Source organism: Athene noctua, chromosome 19 (genome assembly GCF_965140245.1).
Source record: "Athene noctua chromosome 19, bAthNoc1.hap1.1, whole genome shotgun sequence".
Classification (NCBI taxonomy): Eukaryota; Metazoa; Chordata; class Aves; order Strigiformes; family Strigidae; genus Athene; species Athene noctua.
The window spans coordinates 9,476,098-9,489,703 of record NC_134055.1 but is presented as its reverse complement, the minus strand read 5'-3'; the positions used below and the strand labels follow the sequence as shown (position 1 = coordinate 9,489,703).

The 13,606-nt window shown below is 43.1% G+C and overlaps 1 protein-coding gene across 1 annotated transcript in view; it reads left to right on the top strand.

Annotated features, from left to right (window-relative positions):
- Positions 1-13,606, top strand: part of MYBBP1A (MYB binding protein 1a) — a 64,519-nt gene that overhangs the window by 22,614 nt on the left and 28,299 nt on the right. Inside the window, exon 23 of the mRNA XM_074922636.1 lies at positions 747-815. Coding sequence (XP_074778737.1) covers positions 747-815 — 69 coding nt within the window. The remainder of the gene's footprint in view (positions 1-746; positions 816-13,606) is intronic.

The following is a 13,606-nucleotide window of genomic DNA, read 5'->3' as shown; positions in this document are numbered from 1 at the left end:
GTTGGAATAACCACCTGCACGATATGTTAGTGCACTGTGCTGCGAACTGCTGTCCATGTTTTGTCAGGGCTAGACCTTTCAGTGCCTGATAGATGACGTTAGAGGTATACTAGCAAAGTATTTTCAATCCAGATGATTTTTCATTTCTTGTGTCTCTCAGTTTGGAAATATTTTGCCTACAAACACAGAAATTGGTGGATTAGGCCAAAACAGAGGTATCACCAAGCTTTGCAGACCGTTGCCCTCCTCTAGAAGGGCTGTTTTGATCAAGACTTGTTGCAGGGAACAGCAGTAAGATAGGCTGTCCTCCTGACACAGTTGTTTCTGGCCCCTTTAGCACGTGGGTTCACATCTTTCCTGCAGCTCTGACATTCTCCAGTCTAACTCAGCATGGTGTCCTTTGCTTCTGGGACTGTTCCTTTGCATGACGTGAACTGCCTACATAAAGTATCAGGCAGTTGTAGACTTAAATCAGGAGCCAAGCAGAACACAGGAGGTGAAATCTTTGCCTGATTTTTCCAATTGAAAAGTTTTGCTGCTGATTTCCTGGTGATGAAGATTTCACTCAGGACGGGTGTGAGCAAAGCTGTTAATTTCCAAATAAACTGTTGAATCTCTGGGCACTTTTTTTTTTTCTTGTAGCATTTGCTTCTCACGCAGGAAGCTATGTAAAATCTAGACTGTTTTGCTTGAAAAACAAACCTGTCTGTGAGCAAACTACTAAAAAGAGACTTTTTTTGTTACAGATCATGTGCAAACCATTAGTAGATATTCTTGTCAAGTCTATCACGGTGGGAGCCAGGCAACATCAGCAGGTAAGAAGGAAAGCAAACAAAACTTGAACAGTCTGTCACAGCTCAGATGTGCTTAATATGCTTATTGCTGCCTTTAGGGGTGCCCAGTTTTGAGAAGTGGACTTCCAGGGGCAGAGCTTTTGCAAATACTGCCTTGCTGCTTCAGGTGTGTGACTAAAGTTGTGGAAGTAGCTCATATACTCACAGTCATGGGGATTCTTTGGTAGCATCTCCTCTAAAAATTGCCTGCAGCTTTCAGGTTGGGGCCTCGTTGTTGTAGGGGTTGCTTCAGTCACTTATTCCTTGATTACTTTTTTGTAATTGGTAAGATGTTCCTCTGTATTAATGCAGTGTGTTGTAATCCTTGTTGTAGGGGTTGCTTCAGTCACTTATTCCTTGATTACTTTTTTGTAATTGGTAAGATGTTCCTCTGTATTAATGCAGTGTGTTGTAATCCTTGCCTCTGATTGCTAACTCGAGGTTAACTTCTTGATCCTGCTCCACACCTTGCCAGCTGTCCTGCAGTTTCTAAGCCATATGCTTCTGTGTCTAGTTTAAAACCACCTATACTATAGGCTTGATTTTTTTGATGGTTGATCGCATGTGCCTGGCTAACACAAAATTAGTGCAGCCTTATCAATAAAATATTGCAGGGTGAGTGCACAGCTCACTGCTGCATGAGCAGGAAGCGAGGCCTGTCTGGATTTTCACTGCAGCATGCTCTGCAGTGGGGGTGCCTTCCATGCAGTTGATAGCCAAAGCCCCTTTAGGTACAGTGTCTCGAACTTTCCTACCCCCCAGCTGTAACATGCATCTGTCCCCTGCAGAAGAGTATCCTAGATTGACCTTTCTGTTTTATAAACAGCTGTTTGATTGTTTGTAATCACTGGAGGGAATGTGAAGGGGTAGCTATGTATTTACAGTCAGGCTGCTTTACATTGTCAATGTAAATTGCGTTTCAGGCTCTTTTACCCAACAGGAGTGGCTTGGATTTAAAGAACAAAAAAAGAATGAATTAAGCTATTGGTGATTTCAGTGGATAGAAATAAGGGTGTGTTACAATTAACTTGTTTATTATTTGTGTAAGGTACATGCTTTATCCTATCCTCAAGAGACCAGAACAGCATCCCAGGCAGTCAGCTTCATTATGTGGGTATCTTGGCTTCCCCACAGGGAACTGCACTGTCCTTCTTTCAGGGCTTCCACAGTTGTCTGCTCAAGCTTTGTATGGAGGTGCTGTTTATCTGTGGGTGGGAGGAGTAGGGGGGGGATGTGCAGTGTGCTATGTGTGGGAGACTGGATAGAGAACATAGATATATACTACTTTTTAAACAAAGGCAACATGGAGAGTAAGCTGTGTAAAGCCAGTGAAGTTTGGAGTTGCAGCTTTGTTTTTTGTATGCTGCTGTCTTTTCGGGAATTCTGGCCCTCATCAGATGTCCAATTTGCCAGGGTTTCAATTAAATTTTCCCTCTGATTTGCAATATTAATGTACTTTGGTGGTGTCCTAGAGGGTAGGGTAGGGGGCCAAGATAGGTGGGTGTATGTTGCAAAGTGATGTCGTGGGTAAAGCAGGAGGATAATTTCTCTGGAGTCTCTGCAGCTCCTAGGGGAATGAGGTGGAGGGGCTCAGCTATCAAAAGGGCTGTCTTAACTCAGCGTGGACAGCAAAGGTCTCCTGATACTCTGACTTTGGCCAGCCCTGATGATCGCGAAGTAGGTTGGAGTAGTCTGACATTTTCAGCCCCTGAACTTTGGCTTCTGATTATTAAACCAGCTTAGTCCCAGAGACATAAAGCTTAATTCCCCTTCTAACACTCCTGTTATTAATGCTGATTGTTCTGGCTGTGCCTGCTGCGTCTGTATGAACAGCTGATCCCACTGTGATTTCAGCTTCTTGGCTCTGCACATCCCTTTGGCAAAGGAGTCCTTGGGGCCGTGCTGGCTGGGGAGAGCCGTGCTCTGCACGGGAAGGTGGAGGCTCGCAGCTCTGGCCAGGTGTCTCATGCTGGCCTGGCAATGAACTCTGGGGCTCTGGCCCAGCAGAGCTGCTGGCCGCTGCGTTTCCCTGTGTGCTCAGTAAGCCACACAGGTACAGCGAGGCCTGGACCTGCCTGGGCTTTTGTCAAGAAAAGCAAACCTGAACTGTATGTGAAATGTTCTGTTGTAGGCTGCTGCAGGTCTGTCAAACTCAATTTCTAGGCAGTAGGCAGTTGCAAATGAGAGAGGATCCTCTAGGAAGTGCAGGAGCTGTTCAAATGATGCTCAGTTGGTGTTGGCTTGGAGAGGAGCATTCTGGCTTCTCCAGCCCTGGCCATTTGTCCTGACCCTGGAGCCCTTGCTGTCTGTTTGGTGCTCAGGTGTTCATGCAGTTATGTCACGAAATGGACATGAGGATGATTTGGCTGAAAACCTGCCCCTTGCACACATACTTCTGTTGTTGTTGTTGTTTTTGTTTTCCTCTTTGCCGTCTTTGATCAATTCACTGGTCTTGTTCAAGGCACAGGGATAGTCCTGGGGCATGAGCAGCTGGGTGAAAGCTGTGATTTATTTCATCAAATGGCAGTGTTTGTTAACATGAAATGATGGCTTCTGTGAAGTGAGTATAGGGATATTGGAAAGCAGAGTTTGTCTGTGTGGACTGTTGGCTGTAGCTGATTCCTTTGGAGACTGGGTCTTGCATTGCTGCAGCCTTTCTGCACATCCTGTCTCCCACAGTTGCTCACCTCTGAAACCTGGAGAACATCGAACCCCCAGCAGCAATGTTGTGTCTGTAGAGACAGAGGTGTTTGTAGCTATTGGATGGGCGTCACATGCTTTTCTGGGAGGTGCATTTCTTTGTGATTGCTGTAGAGAAGGGTCTTCTGAAGGCACCCAAAGGCAGGTGTATCGCAGCTTGATGCAAAACTCAGCAGGAATAAAAAGGAAGCTTTAGAACAAAAACTTTAGATAGCATTACTGACATCATCAGACTTTTTCCTCTGATACTGTTCCTACATGCCTAAAGCAGCAGTAAGGTTGTTCACCTCCATATTGAAGTAATTTGTAACATAAAATGAACAGCACTTTGGAGATGCGAGCTCTTAAGGCAGTTCTAAACGTGGCTCACAGTAGTTGGATTGGTAGGTTTTCCTAGCTGTAAGCTCAACCTGTGTACAAGTTTTTAAACTGGAAAGGTGAATTTGCCAGGGGTCTCACTGAGGCAGAACTTGAAACGGAAGCTTGTACGTGTGGCTGAGTGCTGTTTGTCTGATGTTACTCCTGGAGTTCAGATGCCTGCAGGAGACAGTAATACAGCAGTTTCCCTGGGAAAGGAGAGATCAGTGTCATTTGTGAGTGGGACAAAGGGCAAGGGATGCTTGATCAGGGAAGGTGGGTTGTCATCCCACCCTGAATTCACTTAGTACCTGTTTAAACCTTATACATCAGAAAAATACGAGATGAAGTTCCGTGTGACAGTGGATTTGCAAAATCACCTTGTTTCAGGTAGTTCATGCATCTGAGGTGGATTTCTCGCCTTTTGTGAGACCACAGTGACTGCAGAACACTATGAATCATATTCTGCCTCTTCAAATGCACTGTGGCTCTGGCAGCTGGTGCTTAGAATGCTCGGTGTTAAGTGTTGGCTGGCCTGTTCTCAAACTCTGCATTTCTTGAAGTGTGAAGCTAAAGACGACTGCTGTCCCACAGGTGCCTCTGTGCTAGTTAAAATGCTTCAGGCTTTTAAAAAATGAACACACTAATGTTTGAATGTCTTTCATTTACTGAACTGAGAAATCTGGTGGGGTTTGCTGTGTTTTGGGTTGTTTTTTTTTTTTTACTATGGTAGCAGTCGGGATCTTTATCCTAAACTCTTGTTGATCCTTGCTTCCCCATATGTGTAAGTTAAACCAACATATAACTTAAAGCTGCCCTATCTTCTCAGAATATGGCCTGCCTCATGTCTGTGATGGGTTCTCAGGCTGTTGTCTACTGTAGAAAGAGTGAACTGAAATTATGAAAATCACTAGACTGTAAGCAGCTACTGTGAAGCTTTTCAAGAGGACCCTCAGTGTGTGAGAAAGGCTACACACTGAAGGAAAGGAGGTGGTAAAGAATGAAATTTTGGGGGTATTCTAATCCAGTTTGTTGGATGCAGTTCTGAGGACTGAGGTCCTTGAAATCAGTCACGCTAGCTATGACCTTGTACTTGCTGTAATGGCCAGCAGAAATGTCTTCAATGGTAGGAAAATGGGGCCAGTACAGACATCATGATGTTTTTGTACATATAGACAGATTTGATAGCTTTCTCTTACTGACAGTGTGCTTAACACCTGAAGTGTGTAGCTAACGTTTCTAGAATCCAGTACCTGCACACATACCTGCATAGATACTTGTGCTCTGAGTAGCTCAGGTACGAATGACAGCTAGGGATACAGTCTGCAGCGATAAGACTGTTGTGGGAAAATGACAAACCACCAAAAATAGAGCTTGTATTACACCTTTGAGTTGACCTAGTGCTAATGAATTGTGTGAAGTTTCTGGCACAAATGATCCCATTGGCACTTCAGAACCTTGCAGTTAGCCAAGCAGAATGTGTGTGGTGCAGACGGGTGGGGGAGGCTTTGTGCTGTTTTGTTGACTAAGGACATTGCTGTTGGTCTTCCACAAGCACTGAACACATTCTCTTGCTTGTTCTCACTTCCTTCTTAATGCAATTTGATCTCACCACTGCAATTGTTCTCCAGGAGGCTTTGACCTTCAAATTACTTCCTTGTGCCTTGTTTCAGTGGGTGCAGTGTTGCTTTTTCAACACACACAGAAGGCCTTTTTTTTTTTTTTTTTTTTTTTTTTTTTAACTTGTGCTGATGGAATGTAAACCAGGAATCAAGATGTGTTAAATTTAATGATTATTGCATGAATTCTCCTGAGGTGAGGAATGTCTTCCTGGATTATTTTTAGCAGCATCAGTATGATGAGCATAGGTACAGTAACATCTAGTTTTATAACTGTGCAGTCTTGGGCTGTCCCTCTGATGCTGTTACAGCACAAACCCCCCGGTGGTGCACTGTTACTTGTGTGAGGTACTGCAGGGCACACTCCCCCTTCTCATACAAGCTGGAACTGCTAGAGGACTGGATGAGTCTGTGAACTAATTCTTTCACCCTAAAAACTTACTGTTAGTCTGGGGATCAAGTGAGGAAGGAAAACGTGTGGCTGGTTGCATTGCAGTACCCAGGCTTACTACTGATGCCTGCATGCGCAGGCAAGCACATATTCCAAGTGCCAGCTCTGAACTGGAATCAGGCTGAAGCACAGCCTCTCTGGAAGCCTGGGCTGGAACAACCATATTTTTCCCTGAGAAATCCAGCTTGTTGAATCGCAGAATCATTCAGGTTGGAAAAGACCCTTGGAATCATTGAGTCCAACCATCAGCCCTACTCAGCAAGGTTCTCCCCTACACCACATCCCCCAACATCTCATCTAAACGACCCTTAAACACATCCAGGGTTGTTGACTCCACCACCTCCCTGGGCAGCCTATTCCATTCTCTGACCACTCTTTCTGTGAAAAATTTTTTTTCATGTCCAGTCTGACCTTCCCCTGTTGCAGTTTAAAGCCATTCCCTCTTGTTCTGTCACTAATTCCATGTGAGAAGAGACCAGCCCCAGCCTCTCTACAATGTCCTTTCAGGTAGTTGTAGAGAGAGATGAGGTCTCCACACAGCCTTCTCCTCCTCACATTAAACAGTCCCAGCTCCTTCAATCTCTCCTTATAGGATTTATTCTTCAGGCCCTAACCAGCAGTACTGGAAGCAGTTTGGAAAGGAAAACTAGTAAATGAAACATCCACTGCTACCAGGAGTAAGGTGGTGTCCCCATCTTGCTTGTATCGACAGACACTTAGACCACTACTAGTCTGTAACTTTTTCCTAAGGCTTATGCAAATGATTTGATACCTGTCCCTTGGCCTGTGGGAAAGGTGCTAGGAGTGTACATTTCAACACAATTACTAAGGGCCTTTGCAATTATTTTTGCACGGTGGTCACACATCAGTTTGAATACATGCCAGTCTTCTTATTTACATTTAAAGCTATACTGATTGAGGAAGTGGCAGTAGCTGGGAGTATAATGATGCTGTATTTGTCCATCAAGTAAGTTTATTTTCTGTGATTTGGCTAGAACTGTGCAAAGCTGATGTAAGTGCAGAGCTGTCATGAAACTAATAGAAGTCATTTTACTTAGTGTGGAGATGAGAATGGGCACTGAGACAGAATTCGAAATGTCATCTTATGTCATATAGATTCATTAATATTTCAAAATGTGTTTTTATAAAGCAGTCTGTGACAAGGAACCCTTTAAGATCTGTCTAATAGAGAGTGTATTTTAGGTAAGTTGCTAATTAATCTTGGTGCTTTGGCAGTCTCCCCAAAGGGATCAAATATATATAGACATAATTTTACAGAACTGAAGCAATTTTGTGCCAGAACTGCCATCACCAGAAGAGTAAAATACGATCCCAAAGTCCTGCCAGAGAGGTCTTGGCTTGTTGACAGTTATGCTTCTGAATGGTTTATGTTCTCTGTAAATAGCTAAGTTAAAAAGTTATTAAACTTTAATACGGCAAGAACAGTAACAGCACTGCAAAGCATCAGAAGCCAGCACCCCTCTGTGTGTATGTTTGGGAGTATTCCTCCTGTGCTGCGACAGATGAATGGATCAGGACATTAATGCACCATGCCCTGCCTGCATTCTCACAGATAGCTTCCAGCAGGTGGTATAGGAAGGACTTGTTAGGGAGTATTTTACATAAGCTCTTACTAATAATAAAGAAAAATAAACCTCCCCAGATAAGCACCAGCACCAATTCAGCTCTCTCCTTTGCATCAGAAAGGAGAGCAGGGCTGCTGGTGCTAGCCAAGCAATAGGCTCAGAGCATCCTCCCTCCCCTCGGCAGAGGTGGGACATGCCATGCCTGTGTCCTCCGTAGAGGTGTCACTATGGGGAGGGCTCGTCCCAGAGTCCAGCTGAGGTGAGCAGACTCTCAGAGGGCGAGTCACCCACAGGCAGTGATAGCTTCTTGTGTGATAGAGTGTTATAGGGGCTGTTGCCTCCAGACTTCTTCTTTTTTGTTTTCCTCTGGTCAGTATGCACCCTCTCTAAAATGAAGAAAAACCATTTGCAGCTGGATAATGTATGTCAAACTGACATGCTTTGGCTCCAGTCAATGTTCTGCTTCTGTTCCTGTTTTTGTTTTTTATAAGGAATGGTCAAGAAGATCCTGTGTTTTGCAAGGTAAAGCTGAACTGCGGGTGGGTTCTTGCACGTTTTTAAGCTATCTGATCATGATCCAGCAAAAGCCCTGTGACTTGAACTTGGCTTTAGGTATGTAAACTGTCCCTCTGATGTCCAGGGGGAAACAGTTAAACGTTTAAGTGCTTTGCTGGGTCAGGGCCAGAGTGCTCTGCGTTTTTGTGTAGAGATTTTTAATTCCTAGACCTTTAGGATGGTTGTGGATGTGTATTGCTGCATCCCAACCTTTCATTTTTTAGAGCATCTCTTGCATTGGTAGAGCTCAAAGAAACTGTCTTTCTTGGGCGAGTTGGAGGACATTGACAGCATCTATAAATAGTCTCTCATGTTCTTTGGAAAAGTGTTTGATGCCATAGTAAAACAGCACGCTCTGAACTGCTTTATAAGCCGTGTTTCTGTCTCCTTGTCACTTGTGTGCAGTGGTTGAAAATTTTATTAAAAAGATCTGTTTAAATTTTTCAGGTCCTCCTGACTGCATTTAAGCTGAGTACTTGAAATCCCATGGCATGAATTTTCACTTGCGTCTGCACTGAGAACTTTGTGTGCTCGTGGTGTATTTCAGTTGAACAAGAGACCCCTGTCGCTGAGTCCGCAGGGTCTCTTTGAAGCATCATGCATGTTGTCAGCTGGTTGGTTGTTAATTTTTTCTGTCATAACTTTTTTAAAGATTGTATTTCTTGGTGTCTTTTGCAAGAACATCTAGCAGATAGATGCCTGCATTTCCCACATACAAATCCGTAATAATTCCAGGCACTAATTGACTGGCACAGAGAAACTGCCCTGTTAGCAGTCTCAGTCTTTATATGCCACCATACTCCATGCAGCAAAACAGAACTTGAAAAGCTCCTACTTGACTCTCTGTTCTGATTCTGGAAATATAAACTGTGTTTATTCTGCTCACTACTGTTCAGCTGATTGTGTTGACGTTCATGTAGCAAATCATCGGTAATGGAGGAAACCTTGTCATCTGTTGCTGAGAAGAAGTAAGAAAATTAAAAGGTCACATAGGCTTTAGTTGTACTGTAGACACAGCTGCTGGCAAGAGTCCCAAGGATGGGACTGATGCATGAACAGCCCTTCATGTCGGATGGACTTGCTGAGTTAGAGATATACCATATTGCAGTGATTTTCCACGACCGAGTAATTTCCTAGCTACTAAATTAAACTTGCCATCTGACACGTGGGGAGTTGATAGTTTTTATAAAGAGAATGAACCACCCAAGTGTGTTCTGCTCTGCCTGACAAACATACCCCCTTCAACAATTTGATGAGTCCACATTTGTGTAGAGCAAATGGGAAGAGTTTGCTTGGAGGCAAGGTCATTGACATGTATTTAATAACAGCATAACAAAAACAGGAGGGGAAGAAATGTCTGTGGTTGTGATGAAATTGGTAACTATCACAATCATATGGGCTCAAGTTATATTAATGCTAGAAAATATTGCAAAAACATCAGGATAGAATGGTGTTTTGTTGAAGTTCTGGGTAATGATTTCTGCTGTGTTTACAGTAGGCTATTAGATCTTGGTTTGGAAGTACTAGCAGGTGTGTTGGAAGGGTGTTTTGTTAGCAAGTGAAAGATTAGGGCTTCTGTAGTGTAAAATGAAATGCCAACCTGGGCTATATTCACTGACAAAGATGTTCTTAAGAGTTCATGTAGAAAGTGGTAGATCCCTTTTTGTTGTTGTGTGGGGGTGTGGGAGGTATGCGGTTTGGCTGCTTCTGTTTCTGTGTTCCCTTGGCATGTAATAAAATGCCACTCTGCAAAAGTTAAAGCACAAGAAAGGAGTTTGGATTTCTCTGCAGGATTTCTCAGCAACCTGCTAGCAGAATAGGGTCTCAAGCCATGCCACTCTCCTCAAGGGCAGCATGCAGTCTGTCATGTCATGGTGCTTCTCTCAGTGGTTTTTGCAAAATGAAAAGGTCTGCTGCTGAGCATCTGAATTGGTTAGTCTACAAAGTTCAACCCTGTACAATTCCCAACTTTTTTTTTTTTCTTAGCAATGCTCTTTATTTCAGTGTTCCAAGCTAACAATTTTACTGACGTGCGAGTACTTTCTTTTTGTACTGCTTCAAAGCTGAACATCCTTAGTTGACGTTTGAGTGAATTGGAATTCTAGTTTCTTATTATCTGTTGATAAATGTTCTCAAAAGATGAAAACCTTTGTCCTTGCAACATCAAGACAGGTCTAGTGAATTGGGGACAGCAGTTAAAAAGGACACAGTGCCTAGGGAACATGGGATCTTTTTTTTTGTGAATACTTACTGCTCTTAAATCTCCTAAATTATTTAATTTGGCCTTAGCAAAGTTTCTTTAAATAGGCTGCATTATGCAGTGGCTGCCTTCTGAATAGCCTAAAGATAAATCCTATTGCATGTCTCTCCTGAATTGAGGAAAATTGGCTTTGTTGTGCAGAGGAGACATCTGGCTTAGAGAGTGCTGGGAGGAGCAGCCAGGTGAGGGAATGGGAGGGGGCAGTTTTGGTTTTGGTTTTACCCGTATGTGTAAGTAACCTGAGGTGTCAGTGGAGTTTCTTGAGGTTTGGTAATGCAGTGTGTATGTGTGTAAAATAAAAAGTGACAAAATGAAAGTTTTGAGGATAGGTTGTTTGTTCATTTTTTTCCAAAAGGATAGCCAGGGTTGAGAAAAAGGATAGTGCCCCAGATGATTTTTGCAAGAGGTTTCCTGATATTTGGTAATGTTTCTTTGAGCCTCAGCTACTGGGATGTTCTTTGAGAATCTTTCCTTTGATTTCTTAACAAAAGAGCGTTTCTTGCTCTGGTGTTTAGAGTGAGGAGCTTGTAAAAGCAAAGGGGAAATGTTCCAAAATAAACAGGGCCATATTAAGAAACCAAATTGTCTTAGTTTGGTTTTTTTTTTTTTTTTTTTTTTTTAAATTTTGACGTTGTTCTTAACTTGGGAGAGAATTATATTTTGGAGTGGAGAAGGAAATGGGCATATTTCCTGATTATTATTATTATTTTTTAATGTGGGAAGGGAGAGGCTTGGATGCATTGCACAGAATCCACTGCTGTTCTTTTCTCCTCTGGTCTCAGTATGCCCTGAGGTACCAATATTCCCCATCACAGTTTCAGTCCCATAATTGAGTGTTATGGAAGGAGCAAGGAAACAGCAGTGCTCATGGGCGCTAATCTGTGTTCTGCTACTGTGATTTCTTGTGTTCTCATGGCTCAATTATGGCATCTTCTTATTCTTCTGAGAATTTAGGATAATAAGATACAGACTTTTTTTTTTTGAGGAAGACATTAAGACTGATTGGCCTTTCTGATATGGTAAGTGATTACCCCTGGGAGAAGTAAATCTCTGTGTTCACCAAAGCAGCAGACCAGTATGTGGATTGTTCTGTATGGATTGCTGTGTCCTGAGGGTCTGCCTGTTGGCCTCTGGTGAAAGAGGAGGACAAGGTAAATAATGACTTCCCCAGCCCTGAATGCTCACTAGCTGTATCTTTGTTGTATGCAAATGAAATGTTCAAAGCTGGTATCTTACCATCAGCCAGGCCTGGCCCAAGGAGTCCAGTGTGTTATTTTATATCTTCATTGTTTTGGCTGCCCAAACATCCTGCAGACCCTTCATCTCAGGCAGAAAGCCTGCCAGTGAAGCCCAGTAATTCATGTGCAGCTATCTGCTGAAAAATTGCGTTGTCAAATCTTCTCCCTGTGGGTACTGACTCATCTCTACTGCCTTTAAAATCTAGCAACATCTTATTTTTGTCACTAGGTCTAGATTGTGGTGGCTGTAGGAGGCAGCTTTGATTTTTAAACTCTTTAAAAAACTCTTTAGAAATTGTTTTTTAGTATTTTTTCTCACCTCCTTTCCTAGCTGCCAGCAGAACAATGCTGAAGGAAGCAGCGATATGTGTGCCCACTTGTACTGGGCACAAACGTCCTGGTTGCAGTGAGCAGGCTCTCACAAATGAGCTTCTCTGGTTAGGTAAGATAAGGCTTTTGCTCTGGCAGGAGCATCCTCCAGACACTGTTTGCAGAGGAACCAAGCATGGAAAAAAATCCACTCCTCAGCAGCAGTGGAGAGAATGTGATTTGCAGAGTCCCTGATTAAATGAATTAAGTAATAATGTTTTAGGGCGTGAAAAAAAAACTGTTTGTAACTGAATACTGTGTATGTGCCCTGGTCTGCAGGCAGGCTGCTGGTCCTGAGTTTTCTGCTGGCTGGAGTACATTTAAAAAACCATACTGGTGTGACTTTGTCAGTGAAGGCAATGACTATTTTTACCTGTAGGGCTAAAGCTGACATAACTCATGTAGGTGCAGCTGCATTCTATAAAGATGTTTTCTATGGGGTGTAGCTCATTCCACATTTTCAGCCAGATGGAGCGGTGGTGGTTTAAGTGCTTGTGTCTTGCAATAGCTGTTTCCATGCTGTGGGGGAGGAGGATGTGCCAGCGAAGCTAATGTGATAAAACTTTTTGTAGTCTAGACAAGTACTCAGTAGCAGCAGAATGAAGTTAACAGCCCATCTGATCGATGTGACAGCTGCTGTTCAGAGCCTTGGGAATAGTAGTAGAATTGTATAGATTTCTTCATTTCTCATTGCTGCTGCTTAAAACAAGACATCTGAGCCATGGGTGAAGAGGTTTATGAAAGATAATAAAAACAAAGAGGAGAGGGGATTCACCGGGAGGGGTAGAAAGATGGGTATTTCTTCACAGTCAGTTTTGTCTCAGTTGCTCTCTTCCAAGGAGCTTTGTTCTTTTTTCTGTAAAAAAGGTAGTAAAACCTCAAATCCAAAAGCAGCGCTTCCAAAGTGGGGACCAAGATCTGAAGTGCAGCACCACATCCTGTGCATTTACAGTGTTTTAGCAAGAGATTTCCTCCATCCCCAAGTCATTGGTGTTGAGCCTCTCTCATGAAGGTGAGACACCCAGTTTGCCTTCTGCCTAGCAGGTGATGGGCAGGTGACTGCTTTTCCATTTTTTCCATTGCTGAGATAGTGACTGGGAGGATGGCCTGCACGAGGAGTTACTGGGGTTGTATGTTCCAGCAGCTTAAGAGGACACACAAACCCTGGTGTTTGCTAACTACTGTTTTTCTTGTTTAGAAACTAGCCAGAGAGGGATGGTCGCTGTTTCAGAGGCTCAGAAATAGGAGTTAGCATAAAAACCCCACAAACTTAACAGTTTGTTGATAATTTTTTGCACTCAAGAAGGCCTAAACAGATCATCTACGTGATGATGAAATGAGCAAAATGTGTCTCATGTGTGACAATTATTTTCAATGTGCTAATACGCAAGCTCTTGTGAGTTGTGTACAGGTTCCTGGATGGAAAGCATCCTGCTGCATCTGTGGAACTCTGCTTTTTTTACTAGGAAGGAAGAACAGGTACAATCTACTTTGAATGAGGCTGGGTTGCAGTGCAGGTTGGCTTACTCTAAAACTGAAAATTGAAAGAGCTTGATGACCTAGGATGTTTAGTGGGAGGATGCTGAGTAAGATGGCCTTTCTCATCCAAGGTTGTAAAATGTGATTTATGTGTCATGT